This window comes from Hyperoodon ampullatus (genome assembly GCF_949752795.1).
Source record: "Hyperoodon ampullatus genome assembly, chromosome: 5".
In the NCBI taxonomy this organism is placed as follows: Eukaryota; Metazoa; Chordata; class Mammalia; order Artiodactyla; family Ziphiidae; genus Hyperoodon; species Hyperoodon ampullatus.
The window spans coordinates 32,955,358-32,972,402 of record NC_136918.1 but is presented as its reverse complement, the minus strand read 5'-3'; the positions used below and the strand labels follow the sequence as shown (position 1 = coordinate 32,972,402).

Genomic DNA, 17,045 nt, shown 5'->3' with positions numbered 1-17,045 from the left:
TGCCTAGCCAGTCCAGAGAGCCCCGACTCAAAGCCACCTCCTTCCCAAGGCTTTCCCCAGACACTTCACTCCAGCGCTCATCCAAAGTCCCCTCTCCTTGATGCCTGCAGCATTTCCTGTCCCTACGAGTGGTCCTGCTTCTTCTTGTCTAACTATTCCACGTGTGAGACGTGACTGTAAGGTGGTTCTTGAGGGAATGGACTCATCTTACACTTCCTTTTATCTTCCCCGGGCACCCAGCACAGTGTTTATCAGAGGACAGGTGCCCAGGGAAGCCCTGCTGAATGTAATTGACAGTAACGGGTGAGATGCTTAAAGAGAAGGTGACTCCTCTTAGGTAGAACTCAGTGGGGTGTTACAAAGACGGGTGCTGCCTGCAGAGTGCACCGCCCCCGTGGAAGCAAAGGTTCACCCCACCCCCACTCCCGGAAGCCTGTGAGGCTGTGCTGGGGGCAGAGACGCTGGTTACCTCTTACTATTGTTCCTCTGTTTGGCTGGTGTTTTGGGGAGCTGAATTGGCTCCTTTAAAGCTCCTTTCAGGTGAATGATCCTCTCTTGAATCACCTCGCGTATGTTCTTGATCCATTCCTGCTTGGTTTCTATGTTGGAGGCCTGGAGTGCCACAGGGAGAGAGAGTGAGAATCCCATTTCCCTTCAGTCCACTGAAACAGTTCTCAACCCTCCTCTTGCAGGCTTAACCCATCATCTTCAAGGATACCAAATGTTGGAGGGGTTTATTTCTCTCGTTTTATACTTGTGACTCTTCAATCCCAGGGACATGCTTCTCCAACTCCTTTAACAGGGCTATGACCCCAAGACTCAATGTAGATTTCTACAGGATGATTTTCAAAGTATTTAATAATCTGGGAGGCACTGACCAACACTGATATCTGCCCCTGCTGGGCCAAGGGTTAACACTTCAGTTACTAGATTCTGAGGAGGTCTGGGGAGTACAGGAGGGACAGCAAGGGGGCATTTGGAGGCAGCAGCCATTTACCAACTGGTACAACTGGATATACGTCAGGAGGCTCAACACCTATATGGCTACATAGGCTTGTACTGATTGAAAGTCAGTCCTGGGTTTTTAGCCCTGTAAACCTGTTAATTGAAGGCATTGTTACCACTCCATGAATACCCCATTTGTCTTCATGGAAGTTTTTTCAGGTACTTCTGCCTCATGTCAGGTAGCAGCTATGCTGGCAATTCAGAGTAAACAAGTGTGAAGCTTGGTCAGGGCTGGCCCATCTCTTCCTTGGGGATGGGCACTTCCCTGGTAAGCACATGACTGGTGGGTGTGCCATGTGCAGGATCTCTCCTCGGTTACACTAACAGGACCACAGGCACTGACTCAGTTCCCAGGCTACGTGCACCCTGGGGAGCTGAGGTGACTCCTTCTCAACACTCCTCTCAATCAGCATAGTTCCCATGTTAGTATGATTCACTAGAGCTCCTAGAACATAAGTTCCCGGAGGACTGGGTTCATATCCCATACATAGGTATCCTCCACAGCACTGAGCAGAATACCTTATATGTGGAAGGTGTTCAGGAAAAAAAATGTTGAGTGAATGTGGGGCAAATCAAGGTGCCGTTTACCAAAGGGTCATTTGTTGTCCTTGCCACTTCAAGGAGCCATATGGACAGAAAGTATTTAAGTGGGCCCTGTTGAGGCCGTTCCCTGCCTCCTTCCCTCCATGCTCCAACAGGTGCTTGGACTTAGGAGACCAGATCTTGAGATTTCAGGCTCCTTTCATGAAAGAATTTGCATCTCAACACCCATGTGAAGCCACCCTTCCCGAGAGAGAGAGAAGCCCAGTGGCCCGGTGGAGTCTCCAGGCCCCAGCTTTTAGGTGGATCCTGCCCACATCCCTCCACGTTCCCTTCAGCTGTCCCCAACCCTGGTCGTGCGCCCAGCAGAGAGCAGTACTTACTTTCAGCACTGTTTTATTGTCTGAGGATGGGGTGCGCCCAGACCACAAGGCGAATTTGCAGGGATCGCCTTCTACGTGCTCCGTCACACCCAGCTCTGAGGTCTGTAGACAGGAAATGCCTGTGAGAGGCGGGGAAGGGGAGGGCAGTGGGGAGACTTAGGGCTGGGGTTGGGAAGGGAAAGGCAACAGAGAGGAGAGGACCGAGGGAGGGGCTCTGTCAATCAAACTTAAACAGATCGGATGTTCTGTTCCTCTACCCAGGATGCAAGGACCTACAGGCACGTGCCTGATGAGCAGGTAGCAGGGAGGGCAGGTGAAGAGGGAGGCGCCCAAAGCCAACTGGAAGAAGAACGGTGAACGCTAAGATGCAAAGGTGGGAGTTGAGGGGGCGCTTTCCAACTAGGATGCATTTTCATTTGTCCAGGATGGTTTTGGTGTGGCGCCAGGGGAGAGATGAGCGGAGTGTTCAAGATCCCTTCCTACCCAAGGGTACTATGCAAATGGGGAGTCTCGTCTGACCCCACCTGCCCCACCTACCAGTAGCTTGTTCTTGTAAACATATTTTGTGTGTCCTGAAGAGTCTTTGATCTCCTTGCTGAAAACCAAGGAGATCTCAAAGAGGAACAGGTGTCGCTCGCGCCCCTTCCGGATCAGCGACTTGGGGTCCCACACTTGAAAGGCATCCTGCAGAATCAGCTCCCCCTGCACGTCCAGGTTCTCGTCGAACCCTGAAAAACACCCAGGTCTCCTCTCCAGAACCAGTATCCGTGGAACCTCCTGCAAAGCTCCCGTGCAGCCTCCCCCAGCCCCACTGTCAGCCGGGGACCTCCTGCAAAGTAAACCCCATCTCTCCTTCTCCCTCCACAGCTCCCACTGTCCCTGTCTTGGAGCTCGGAGTGGGGCTGAGGACAAACACTGCCTGCCTGAGTGCCCTTGACTGTACTCCATTTGTTATTGCTTCATTTCTTACATTCCACTCCTAGGACTCTTCCTAGGATTGCTCCTATGCTGCGTGGTGCACAAGCCTTCAACAATTTATATTCATGCCACTTTAATAGAGGTTCTGAAACTTCAGTGTGGGTAAGAATCACCTAGATTGCTTATGAAAACACAGATTCCTGCCCATTCCTCAACGCCCAAGAGACTGGGATTCAGTAGGGATGGGGTGGAGCCCATGAATTTGCACTCTGACAAGCTCCCAGGTGCTGCTGCTGCTGGTCCACAGAGCATCCCTTGAGTAGCTGGATCTGGAATACAGGTCAGGGACAGGCTGGAGGAGAGGGTATTTACAGAGGCGGACAGGCAGGGGTCGGGGTGGGCATGGGGAGCAGGTGCAAACAGAAAAGAAGAGGTGGAGAAAGTGTGACACTAGGAATATGTGCAGATGGTCGGGGCTCAGTAATCAGGGCTCCTTTGCAATGAAGAAGTGGGGCTTCCTGTGCTTAGGGTGGCCCAGGAGTACTGAAACCAGACCAAGTCTTTTAGATGGCGTTGGGGCGGGGCAAGTGGTGGGGGGTGATGGAGCCCAGAAGAGAGAAAACACCCCACAGGTTTACCTTGTACAACGGAGTAGACTCGCCTTCCTTATCTCACCTGTTTGTCAGCCCAGATTGGGATACTGAGTATTAACACATCGAACAGTTTCCACCCCAATGAGGCTACTCTGCCCATATCCGCTCTGTTTTGCGGTATTAGGTGCACTTGTTGGAGTCTCACTCTACCAGGTTTCTGGGTCCCAAGAGCACGGTTCCAGCCAATGAACGTGCTTCAGCAAAGTCCTATCAGGTTTAGCTGGCTGGACTTTTCTTACCAGCTAGGAAGGGCATGAGGGTAGCTGCATACCAACGTGAATGTACTTAATGCAACTGAACTGCACACTTAAAAATGGTTAGGACAGTAAACTTTATGTTATGTATATTTTAGTATATAAAAAAAGAGCCGGGCACAAGGCTAAAGACGGTGGGTGTGTGTATGTGCAGGATTTCTACTTATTCTGATGACAAACGCAATGCAAATGTTATGCAGAGGAAGAGGGCTGCTGTGGGTCAGGGGCTCCAGCACATTTATAATAAGGACGACAGCCTGTCCCACTCTACCTCTCAGGCAGCAAGTTGTCCACATGTTTGGTTCGGCACAGGCCTGGAGGCAGGTGTTAGCTGAGCTAGCCCCTGTGGATCTCCTCTCACGCTTCCCCAGGACCTATGTAACAATTTGCCATTTCTCCTCTCTTCTAGCTTGGCCCCTTGCCTGACTTCATGCCACTTCCCTCCCATGACACAAGCTTCATGGTCCTAGGAAAGGAGGCGGCTCCCCTGAGGAGGCTGAGAGGACAGCTACCTTCCAGCATGCTGACGTGCATGGCATCATTGGCTTTCTTTGGGACGCTGAGCATCACCTCCAGGCCATCCTTGAGCTCCCCTTTCCCTTCTTCACAGCAAGTTAAAAGTTCCTGCGAAAAAAGTCCGGATACATTGAGAACTGTTTCCCCCAGCTTCCCCACCGTCCCGCTACCTAACCCCTCAAGGCAATTATATACCAATTCCTCAAGGAATTATATACCAGCTTCATTCTCTGTAATGGTCCCCGCTGAGGTATGAGGAAAGTGGGGTGGGGTGGAAAGGTTATCGCCAAAGAATTCAACCACCATGCTTTTCCCAGACTGAGCTTCCTCAGCTCAGTCTAATCCAAACTAACTCAATTCAACCCAACTCCCAAATGGCTGGCACTAGAAGTCAGCAGCTAGGGCATTCTCTGTCACTCGACTGACCTCCTGGAGGTCAGGGGATACCCCTGGCAAAACACATGAACAGAGGTACAGTGCTGTGTGATCATAAAGAGGAGACAAATGGTGTGTGAAGGACACACAGCACTCATACATCACTGCATGCCTACTGCAAGCACCACTTTTATTTACACACCTCTACTGCCTGAATGACTTCCACCATACTGGGAGCAACTTGGGGTTACGGACATTACAGGCATAGTTCTTCAGAGTTATAAAAGATTTTTAGATCCTATGGATCAGGAGTTCCTAACCTGGGGCCAATAGATGGGATTCTGGATTAGTCCTTGCATTGTCAGATGAGGACACTGTGATTAACAGGGACAGAGATTTCCCCCAGGTTATAGAATTCACTAGAGGCCATGCAGGAGCCTGAATCCAGGTCTCTTGAATCCAAATCCAAGTACTCCATCCACCATGCCAACCTGTCTTCCACCTGTCCTCCTGGAGCGTGTCCTCTCTTTTACATCCTCATTGGAGACTAGGTCATTACTATATCCATAAAAGATATATAGTATCTGGCCTTGATGGAGAAGAGATAATTTCCAACTATTTTAGTAACCATAAAGACCACTGGGAATGATTTCACCCAAACCAGAGGAATGCTGGCTTTTATTTTTCCTATCAGGGTTATCGTATCTTGCTCACTTTGACACTGGGAAGGAAAAAGTTAAGTGATCTACAATCCATACTCTCTCCTTCTGTGGAGGAGAGAGGGAATGGTGTAAGGGAAAGCAGGGAATGGGTGGATGGGTGGGGATGCATTTCCAAGTAAGAAAGAAGTTGACAAGATCAAACCTTATAAACACATTAATGACAGACCTCTTGACAAACTAGTAGTACTTGCTAGCAGGAGAGTACTTATTTGTGGAGTGCTGTTAGTAGGATATATCTGGTCTGTCTAGGACTTCTCATGGTAAACAAACGTAGAATCCATGGGCAATATCACATAAGCTACAAAACTGTCTAAGTAAAAAGAGATTACATTTCATGACCAAAATGGCTCTCTTCAGGGTAAGTGATAGGATGCAACATACATCATTTAGAAACCCTGTATGTTAATCAGGGCCACAGCACATCCTGATGCTGTAAGAAAGGACTTGGAGCTATTGGTGATCTTCTCTCTGTGTTTTACCTCTGTTTTGGGATTATTTGTATCTTTGAAATTATTAGTAAAGCTTTATACTTGGTAAGATTATCTGATTAATGAGCATCTGATATGAGAATCCAAGCCTTTGTGTCATCTTGGATACATTTCCCTATGAAGAAGAGAGCTTTGAGTGTCCAGAGAAGAGGTGAATTGCCCAGAGTACATGTTTGGGAGGTAGACATGATCAGTTCTCAGCTCTGTCCTTGGTTCCAGTCAGTATAATAGCATCATCGTTTAGAAAGCTGTATTTACTTCTGCCAACCTGAAGTTCTCTGATTCTCCCCATCCTTTCCTAATTTTAATCCTCCCAACCTGTTCTCATACATCATCAAAGGAACTTCTAGGCAGAAACATAAGAGAAAAATAAGAAATATGCTTCAGTGACTTCCCTGGTGGCACAGTGGTTAAGAATCCACCTGCCAATGCAGGGGACACGGGTTCGAGCCCTGGTCCAGGAAGATCCCACATGCCGTGGAGCCACTAAGCCCACGTGCCACAACTACTGAGCCTGCATTCTAGAGCCTGTGAGCCACAACTACTGAAGCCCGCGTGCCTAGAGCCTGTGCTCCAAAACAAGAGAAGCCACCGCAACGACAAGCCTGTGCACTGCAATGAAAAGTAGCCCCCTCTCGCCACAACTAAAGAAAGTCTGTGCGCAGCAACAAAGACCCAACGCAGCCAAAAATAAATAAATAAATAAATAAAAGAAATATGCTTCAGTTTGCAACAGAAAACACCAAAACCCAAAGCAATTTGGCAAGTCCACCGATCAACTAGCAAAACCAATGAGTTCTCCTCAGATCCCTGCCATGGTTTACAATAAGGAAAAGGCTCCACATTTAATTTAGGCTCCAAAAGGACAGCTCTAGCAGATTTACATACAGACTATTGAACACTCTGACTTTCACTTTCATGCAACACCTAAAGGGAGGAACCCCAGAGGATACTGATAATTAAATATCAATTCACTCGGAATAAAACTAACTTTAATAAGAAAATAAATCCCATATTATTTATTTATAGTAAAAGCGAACTATTTTTCTTTTACTCAGCAAGCACTCTGCTACCAGCTCATTTAAAAGAGGTCAAATTTATCTTAACTCTTTTTTGTCCCAAATAATTTTTCAATGTCTCTACAACAAATTTCCCCCTACTTCACTGTCTTCCTTCTCAGTTGCCTGCACGGTCCTCTCTTCCTAAAACATCCAGTTACAGAATGAAGGCCCAGAGCCCACCCCTCCATCTGCCTAAAGCAAAACACAGGGCAGCCCATCCATCCTCTGCTTCCCTCCCTTGTCCATGTCACAAAATTCATCCTAGGAACTTCAGCCTTATGGGATTAACAGGGAGAGGTGAAAAACTGTATTTCTTTTCGTACTGCATCTTAATTGATTTACGACCCTGGCAGTGTGGGTGGGCATGCCAGTTTTGTTTTGTTTTTTCAATGCACAACCCCACCAATTCCCGAATAGGCTTTGGGATACTTAAATTTGAAAACCACAAAAATAAATTAAAAAAAAAATCTTCTGGCACAAGAAAAATCATTTAGAAGGGTCATGCATCAAGGGGGCTAGAGAAGGAGAGGATAATTATACACAGAAATCTGGCTAAGGAGAAATTCCTGTAAGTAACCACAAAAGTGGGTATCTGACAGTCAAAGGCAAAGAAGGACCTCAAGCTCTTGTGATTTAAAGGTAGGAAGCACACCAATTTTTCAGAAGAGAAGCCTCTTACCATCACTCTGAGATCTTAGGAGAATTTCTGTGAGTCTTTATATAAGAAACTTCAAAAACAGACAGGGTGGCATCCTCAAAATGCCAGCAGCGGTGCTGCCCAAACAGCCGTGATGTTCTGCACATAGTTATTTCTGATACCAGTCTCAATAAAGGCCAAGGGCGTGATGCCCTGTGGTGATTCTCTAAGTCATTTCTGCAGGGTTGGGAGACTGGAGGACCTGGAAGTGAAGCCCACTGCCTCTTCCTGGAGTCGAAGAAGGAGAAGGTTTGAAGGAGGAGGCTGAAGGGGAAGAAGGAGGGTGCAGGGCCCTGCCCTGGTCCAGAGGGGAGAAGAGAGGTCAGGGCATGACTCACTGCTGCCCCCACTCCTCTTATCACGGAGCTACAAGTGCTAAGGCAGGAAGACCCCACAGACTGGAAAGCTGGGCACACTCCAACGTGACTAGAATCTGGATTTGAAACTAGACTGGTTTTCAGATTTAGTGAAGCAGATAGAACATGTGAGGTTCAGCAAGCATCTCACAGAGCTGAACTTCATCAGATTTCCTCTGGAACTATTCTACTTATGACATGCCTCTCCTTATTCTTTTATCCTTTGCATTTGAGGAGCGACGAGCAAAATATTCAAACTTAGGGAAAACTCCACACTTGCACATTAAGAATTAATATAGATACAGGTTATATAACTGCCTATGATATTGATTTCCCAGGCTTTCTGTGGGGAAATGTCATATTTTCAGACTGTCAGTGTGTCCTTCTCTGAGAAGAATCAGCCCAAATCACTCAGTATTTTACATAATTTGATTATCTGACTTTTAAAGAAAAAGATTTTGGAAAAAACCTAAATCTCCTGGTTGGCTCCAGAAGAGCCCCTAACATATGGGATCCTACAGATACAGAGTGCCACTGTCTTTTAATATGTACTTTTTAAACTATTTCCTCTCTGAAACCTCCTAGTCTTGACAAACATGGAGATTAAGACAATGGTAGGTGCTGCCCTGGGCCTCCACTGCCCACGTAGACTGGCACTGCCCCTAACACCTTGACCCCGGATCCCATCGGAAGCAGGGCCCACCAGGAGGAATCTGCCCAAAAGGGAAGGACAGGAGAGACTCTATGTACCAGCCAGTGCCTGGGGTGGCAGTCACTAAAAGCTGTGCAGTGGCGGATGCATGTGAAAACAGTCACAATCCATTCCTGCTCCCATTTCTCCTCTCCCCCACCCCAATAAGCATCTGGAATTTCATGGGATAGAACATGCAGTCTAGAACCAGCAGTGCCAGCATGGGCTCATCTCTGAAGTTCTGCTCCAGGTAGAGGAAAAGTCTTCAGGTGGAAGCTTTCCCATCCTTGGGCAAAGCTGGGACTCCCTGGGCCTGGTCAACAGTGTGGTCAGGGTGGCAGAGAGGAAGGGCAGATACCTTCAGGAGCAGCTGGTACTTAGTGATCCTCTGGACGGGCTTAATTAGGTAGGAAGAGATGGAGTTGGCCAGACCGTGCCGCTGCTGTATCTCCTACAGGGATTAAAAACGGGCACCGTTAGACACAGAGGGCCATGTGCACGTATGTCTTCTGGGAGGAGGTGGGCTGGGTTAGGAGAGAGGAGAAAAGGGAAAAGGGCACACAGCTATGAGAAACTGCTCTTTGATGGGAAAAGGAGGAGGAATGGCATTCTATCAAGGGAAAATGTATAAACCAAAACACACAGGAAATAATCATTGTATCTTTAGATGATAATGAGGACCATACCTGAGCAGTACAGAGGATCACACCTAGATTCTAGAAAAGTGAAAATACACTTAGATAAGAAGATGGATGTAGGTCATTGATGGGGTGGAGCTAGAAGAATGAATTAGGATGTGATGGGGAGCTTCTCAGGGGTAAAGTATTGTAGATCTTAAATAGAAGCAACATATGGTGAAAGCAATGTTTCAGAAAGATTAATATAAGCCTAATAGCAACATAGAGGGTGGAAGCTGGGAAATAGAGACAAAGAGACCAGTTCAGAGATTACTGCAAAAGTCTGAGTGTGTAAACACGCAGTTACCATATGATCCAGCAATTCCACTTCTAGGTATATACCTGAGAGAAATCAAAACATATGTCCACACAAAGACTTGTATAAAATGTTCATAGCAGTACTATTAAGAGCAGTGAAAAGGTGGACACAACCCAAATCTCCATCAAGTGATGAATGAAAAAACAAAACGTAGTATAGTCAGTCATACAATGGAATATTATTTGGCCATGAAAAGGAATGAAGTACTACTGAGACGCTACAACATAGATGAATCTTAACTTTATGCTAAGTGAAAGAAGTCAGTCACAAAAGAACACATATTATATCATTCCATTTTTAATGAAATGTCCAGAAGAGGAAAATCTATAGAGATAGGAAATAGATCATTGGTTGCTTAGAGCTGGGGGAATAGGAAGGAGGATAAGGTGGAGGGGTGATAGCTAAAGGGTGTGGGGTTGCTTTATGAGATGATGAAATAGTTGCACATGTCTGTGAGTATACTAAACAATTACACTGTACCCTTTACATATATGTATAATATACATCTGTATCTCCAGGCATGTAACGTGGGGGCTTGCCATAAACAAAGATTAGTGAGAACAAAGCGTTGGGAGGATTACAAGAAACATTTTAAAGCTCGACAAGATAGGACTTGCTACGCGGCTATGAAGGAGGGTGAAAAAGAGGGAATAATAATAAAAAAAAATTCCATTTTCCGCCAACTATCCCAGAAAGTAGCAATTTTCTCACTCATTTGCATCTTCCCTAGAGGTGTGTAGTTATAGCAGGACTTATTCAAGGAAAATGGGCAAACAGCTGACAGCTTGACCCTATTTGGGAAAATGAACATTGTGAGTTTACTTGGGGGCTTTGGCAGGAGAGGACAGGCAATAACGCACCTTTGACAGGCTTCCCTCTCTGACAAGGTGCCAGTTCGGGGAAGGCTTCATGTGGACACTGAGGAAGGGGCGGCCTCCAGAGGCTGGGTCAGCCCAACCAAGCTTAGTAATCAACATGGTACCAGACACCACAGCCTCACGGTTCCCACGTTTGGAGTAGAAAATTCCAGATCACGTCAATGTGTGGGTCTTTCCTGGACTTGAATTTTCTGTGCTCTCTTTACAATAATGGATAATAAGGCTGTCTTTATTGGGGGGTTATCTCTTATAGAAGGAGGGCCTAAAGTAGATGGTTTCTAGGTGTAGAATTTAGGGAAACCCTTCTGATGGAAGGGGGAAAGCTACAAAGATGATGTTTTCTGGAATGCTTTGGGAACCGTCAGGAGGGTTTACTGCTCTCCCTCCCCACCTCTGGACCAAGCTCCAGGAACTGCTACTGGTCTGGTTTTCTGGCTTCCACTGGCCTCCCCAACTAACGTAGAGGCTCATCAGGCATGACGTTGGAAAATGGGGGGTGGGGTGTGAAATTTGGAGTATATCTGACTGCAAGTCAAAGTCTAGAAACAGGGATATGAGAATGTAGGACTAGAGGAGAACACAGTTTAGCACCAGACATTGTAACATGTACAAAATGAGCCAGGCAACCCATCAGTCAACCTCAGGGGACTCACAGGTGGGGGAGGTGTGTGTAATAGAAAGGTCCACTGTTAACCTGCCCAAAGGCAGATTGTTACAAACGCCGTAGAGAGACACAGAGGATACTGCATGAATAGAGAGGCAAGGATTCATGCAGGAAGCAACACGTGACCTTCAAAGGCTAGGAAGACCTCTAAGAGTGTCTGTGTGGGCCTGTGTGCCCGCCCGCACCTGTGTGTGCAGAGGGCTCACAATCCATTCTAGGCAGGGAGAGCAGTGTGAGCAAAGATAAGGAAGGAGAAGAGTCTGAGGCGTGCTCAGAGCACAGGACATGTATGTTCAGAAAAATGTGAAGTGGAAAACAGGACACAGTGCATTTTAAAACTTCAAAAAGACCCTTCTGGTTACTGTTGATAAATAACCAGAAATGTCTTAAGAGAAATACATTATTAAGCAGAGATAATAGTGCTATAGGGCATCCCAGATGATAGTCAATAAATTCTGATACCAAGTTAGAGAAAGACTTTTCTTGGGTTTTCTGCTTAAACAAATATAACCTCAGAAATTCCACTTTGGGACCATTTCCATAGTAATACTCCGTTTTTAAAAATCATGTATGTTTCTTCTTGTCTGGCTTTTACCCATTCAAGTGTCATTTCTTCACTGAGCAACAAGACACTTGTAGAATCATTTCTGTTATAGCAGGGTCAGGCTAGAAAGATGCTCAGAGAAAGTTTATTTTGTAAACTTGAGTATGGGAACCATGTTTGAATGTCTGACTCCCCATGGGGCCTGGCACACTATCTTGAATACAGTAGACATTCAAAGATTTATAGATGGAATGAGGTAGGCAGAAAGTTAGATTGATGGATACTAAAATGATATGACTACCAGAATGGCCATCACTGCTGCTGCCACCTATCTCTCACTGAACTTCACTTTTTATTCTCATTCTTTTTTTCTCTCTGTTCTTCCCGTGCATCCTGCAGTGGCCCGTTTGATTCTGTCACTCTCTGGGGACCAGCAGTATATATACCATCATTCGCCAACAGGATTGTATCCTCACCCAAAACCAGAGGACCAGACAAGGTACATCGGCTCTGAGTCTTCTCTTGGCTTCCATCACAGCATAAGTGCTCAACCCTGGCTGCACGTTACTCTCACCTGGAAATGTTTAAAACTCTCAATGCCCAGGCCAAACCCAGGCTGATCATATCAAAATCAGGGCTGGGACCATAATCACTATTTTTCAAAGCTCCCCAGGTAATTCCAATGGGCAGTCAAGGTTGAAACAATTGCATTATAGTCAGTGACTCCCAAACTTGAGCAGGTATCAGAGTCACCTGGAGGGCTCCTTAAAGCTCAGATTGTTGGGCTCCAGCCCTGGGGATTCTGATTCAATAGATCTAGAGTGGGGTCCAAAATACATATTTCTAACAAGTTCTCAGGTGATGCTGATGTGGCTGGGCTGAGAGCACATTTTGAGGAACGCCTACATTTGAGGAGCTATATAGGCAGTAGAAGTGGAATATCCTAGTACGCCTCCTCTGCTTGTGAGATTTATGGCTAGCTGGATTCGGTGTGGAGGCACAGAGGCAAATGCGCATTATCCGAAACCACAGCACTTGAGATGGGATGGAGTAAAACAAAAGATAAACACTGCTTTTGTTTTCTCCATGTTTTATCCATGAGAGAGAGGTTTGGAGGGGCCAGTAAAGAAAAATGAGGAACAAAGGATAGCTAAAAACCCATGATCTCAAAGTAGAGAAGCAATTTCCACCTGCTCATCAGTGGTTCAAGGATGGAAATTCACAGCTTACATCAAAGAAGGTGCCTGCATGCTCCAGGATCAGCTGGTTGGAATCAGGCTTGTTTTTACAGTAGGTGACGTACATCTGAAATTTGTCTGCCTAAAAAAACAAAAACGATAATAGGTCAGCATCCATTAGTTGCTCCCTTCTGTTGACTGCCAGCAAGGGCCATGCAGTTAAACCCTCAGATATTGCGTGTTACAGGATTATCTGTGGCAAATGTCCTGGGCTCATCGGGCCTGTGCTCCCCTAACAAACTTTGGGATGCTTTTTTCCTATCAGCAGGGGGAGAAAGCTCACTGAAAGTGAGCTCATTTTAATACTAGTCAGTGCTAGATAGAATTAAAAAAAAAAAACAATTCACATATCCTCATGTATCCTGAAGCTGGACAGAATTTACTGAGAGATTATCCCCCTTTTTGGATTACCTACAATTGTGCTTCCCATCTTGAAAGATGACAGCATTTGCTCTGAAAACAAAAGTCAAAGAATGAAAACGAAGTGTGATCTCAGAGGGGGATCTGCTAGAACTCCAAATGTCTCCACTGGGGGCAGTTTGTAGGGCATGTTAAATGCCTATGCCACCATGCCCCACTTCCCAGAAGCAATGATGGGGGAAAGGAAAGCAGGGTGACCCTCTGGGGCAGGGTCTGAACAATGAGTCCTAACCAGGTTGCTACTTCAAGTCAAGAATTTTATGGCTTGGTGAAAATTCATTTCTTATGTCTTTGGGATCCTCTGGGTCAGTGTTTCACAGCCTTTCCACTGGAAAGGGTGTGTGTACTTTGGCCACCAAGCACTTTTCCCATTTGTGAAATGCTCCCCATCCTCATGCCTACACCACATTGGGGATGTCCTCTTCTAAGAAAGCAGCCTAGCTATGTTTTAATTATAGCAGGTTTCATTTATGCCACCACTTTCCCAAGTTCTTTATATATATTAACTCATTTGATCCTTATGAGAACCCTACATGATGAGTTCTATTATTATCATCCCCACTTTACAAATGTGAAAATGGTGGCATAAGGTTGGTTAAGTAACTTTAAATTCCCATAGTTACAAAGTGGTGGATCCCAGGCCAGCTGCCTTCAGGCTTCTTGGTAATAACTGTTGCTATTCAATACATTGCAAACAACTCTTTCTACCCTTTACTCCTGAACTACACTCATAAATTAAGATTATAAGACTTAAGAAAGTCACTTTGGGATAATTCTTGGCAAAATGTGCATATTTTACACAATCATGAAAGGTTTTCTGAAACCAATTTTAGGGTTTATATACTACCTGGGAGACATTCATCATCCCTAAGAGATGTTGATAAACCATACTTATGGTTGATGGTAAGGCAAATCCACAATATGTATGAAACAAGATACCAAAAAAACCCCCAAAAACCTTCACTTAATGGTCAATCTCATTTTTTCTCTACACTGGCCATGCAAGGGATCATAAATTATTTATCAGCACTAATGTGAACTGTGCATGGGCTCACGTATTTAGAGGTGAAAAATGTATTAGCACAAAATAAGATGGCAGTCTGAGACTTCCTTAAGAAACGAGAGTGTGCCAGGAAGCAAATGTTATAGTTTCAGAAAACAGAAGTAACTCAGGTCTTGAGTTGTGGCATAAGCTGTGATATTAATTACATGTCAATGAGCTAGCCAATGTCTTAGCTCCTCTGAAATGTTTCCATATATAGAATATAAAACAACCATAGCCCTGCCTATTCCAGAGGGCTGTTAAGAGCACATACTCTCTGAAGAGTGAAAACATTTGGAAAAGTAATTAGCCCATTTTGAGTGGAGGTTATAATTAGTTAACTGTTGAATATTAGAGCTCCTGGCCCTGGGGAAGGATTTCCATGTTTAGTTGCACTTATTGTACTAGGTGGACTTCCCTCAAGATGTTGGCACTCATACCATGAACCTGAACTCAGGATAATGTGGCACAGAGATGTTAACAGACACTAATGTTTCTGTTTGTATAAGTAGAACCTAGTATATTCAGCCCATTTACTTGGCCCAAGAAAGAGAATGACTAGATATGCATCCTGTAGGTCAGAATTGGGATGGATACCCAAGGAGTCTGTTCTCTAATAAGGAAGAAAATGTAAACAATGGTTTGGTGGATTTCTAAAGTTCTAATTCCTTAATCCTCATCCTGTTAAAAACAAAACAACTCGTGGATGGAGCTGGAGTAGTTCTTCTACCAAGGGTGGTGGTCTTGTTCCAATCTCCTGACATCTCAATTTTAGAAAGTTTTTAGAAAACTTAAGGTGGAGCTTGGACACACCATCTAAGGACCTTTCCCAAGGAGGGCTCTGCTCCTCAGGGACAGACTGCTTCTTTCAGATCTACTCATGGCCCCTCTCTATAGCCCTTGGTCCTGTGTTAGAATTTCAGTGACACCAATCAGCTCAGGCACTGAACAGTGATGTCATCTGGTAGCATCTGCATTCCTGGAAAGCATGTGACAGTGGGAGGAGAAGAAGCTCAGGTCGGTTACCCAGGTAACAAAGCAGTGTCCCACATCCTCAGGCAGCTGCTCATACTTCTCCAGCTCTTTGAGGAAGATGCTGCAAGGGGAGAGAAAGGCCAAATCAGACATCTCTGTACTGCTGACCCCCTCTCCACCAGAAGCTTATACTGAGGTCATCCCAACCTCGTAAGCTCTCCATTATTTACACGTGGCTTCTCTACTCTCTAAGCAACATGTGGTAACAAGCGATTTTAAATATGTTGGAACTAATTTCATTAAAATTTGTATTAATTGATTAATTAGTGCTACTTAATATTGTTTCCCTTAAGGGTTTACACTTCTCAGGCTGAAAATAATGAAATATTATACTTTTGTTGGGCATTTCATTTTAACAGTAACTATGACTATTTTTTTACACAAGTAATCTCAGCATGTTGTAACATTTTAAAATATACAGATATAGGTATCAAAAGAACAAAATAAATATCATCTACGATCCCAGGGGTAGGTGGAAAAATTCTGAATCCTACACTGACTTCTTTCCAATTTTTCACTTTCTTCTTCCATTAGTACCCAGTTTGTGCTAAAAAACTGAGTTAACGTTTCCTAATGCTGACATTGTTAGGAAAGAAAATTTAATGGGGAAAAAGTCATAATACATTTCAAAGCTGAATTGAACTACTACTGAATTATCTGCCATTGTGGATATCTGAGCCATGGCTCCCTTCTATCTTAATAAATAATAAAGAGTTGACTATACCAACTTCAAATTAATGTATTAAACAATTGGTTTGAGCTCAGAGAATATAAGCTCAAATAAGCCAGAATCATTGGAATGGAATTTGCTTTTTAAAAATCACACAAAGTTTTTCAAATAAAAAATAATATGAGGCTGTGGGGAAACATTCTGATGGAGATGGAAGATGGTATAATCTTTGCACAGGTCAATTTGATAACATCTATGAAAATAAAAAATGTACTTATCTTTGCCTCCGCAATTTTAATTTTGGAAAATGTCCTATAGTTGTAGTCACATGTGTGTAACATGAAATATATACATGTATATTCACCGTGGCACTGTTCATAACAGCAAAAGATAGTCTATAGATGACAAAGTAAACTACAGTACATCCACAGAACCATAGACTATATAGCTATAAAAAATGGCAAAGCTTTTTAGGTTTTCACATGGAAGATCTCCAGGGTAGGCTGTTAAGTAAAAAAAGCAAGGTGTGGAAGAATGTATCTAATATTCTGCCTTTTGTCTAAGTAAGTAATATATACTCTTATTTCCAACCCAAGAAACTAATGGTCAAAGTGTACAATTTCAGTCATGCAATATAAGTTCTGGAGATCTATTATATAGCATAATACTTATAGCTAACAATAATGTATTGTATACTTAAAAGTTGCAAAGAGGGTAGATCTTATATTAAGTGTTCTTATATAATTATAATAGGGGAGAAAACTTTGGGAGGTGATAAATATGTCTATGGCCTTGATGGTGGTGATGGTTTCATGGGTGTAGAGGTATCCCCAAACGCATCAGGTTGTGATATTAAATACATACAGCTTTTTACATCAACCGTACTTCAATAAAGTGGT

The 17,045-nt window shown here is 44.4% G+C and overlaps 1 protein-coding gene across 11 annotated transcripts in view; it reads right to left on the bottom strand.

Annotated features, from left to right (window-relative positions):
- The window catches only part of KALRN (kalirin RhoGEF kinase), a gene marked incomplete at both ends in the record, with an annotated part of 640,695 nt that overhangs the window by 207,350 nt on the left and 416,300 nt on the right, over positions 1–17,045 (bottom strand). For all 11 annotated transcript variants that reach the window (XM_079705108.1, XM_079705114.1, XM_079705116.1 and 8 more), the window contains 7 exons: positions 470–612; positions 1,929–2,030; positions 2,466–2,656; positions 4,266–4,377; positions 9,018–9,110; positions 12,972–13,061; positions 15,468–15,537. In XM_079705108.1, coding sequence (XP_079561234.1) covers positions 470–612; positions 1,929–2,030; positions 2,466–2,656; positions 4,266–4,377; positions 9,018–9,110; positions 12,972–13,061; positions 15,468–15,537 — 801 coding nt within the window. The remainder of the gene's footprint in view (positions 1–469; positions 613–1,928; positions 2,031–2,465; positions 2,657–4,265; positions 4,378–9,017; positions 9,111–12,971; positions 13,062–15,467; positions 15,538–17,045) is intronic.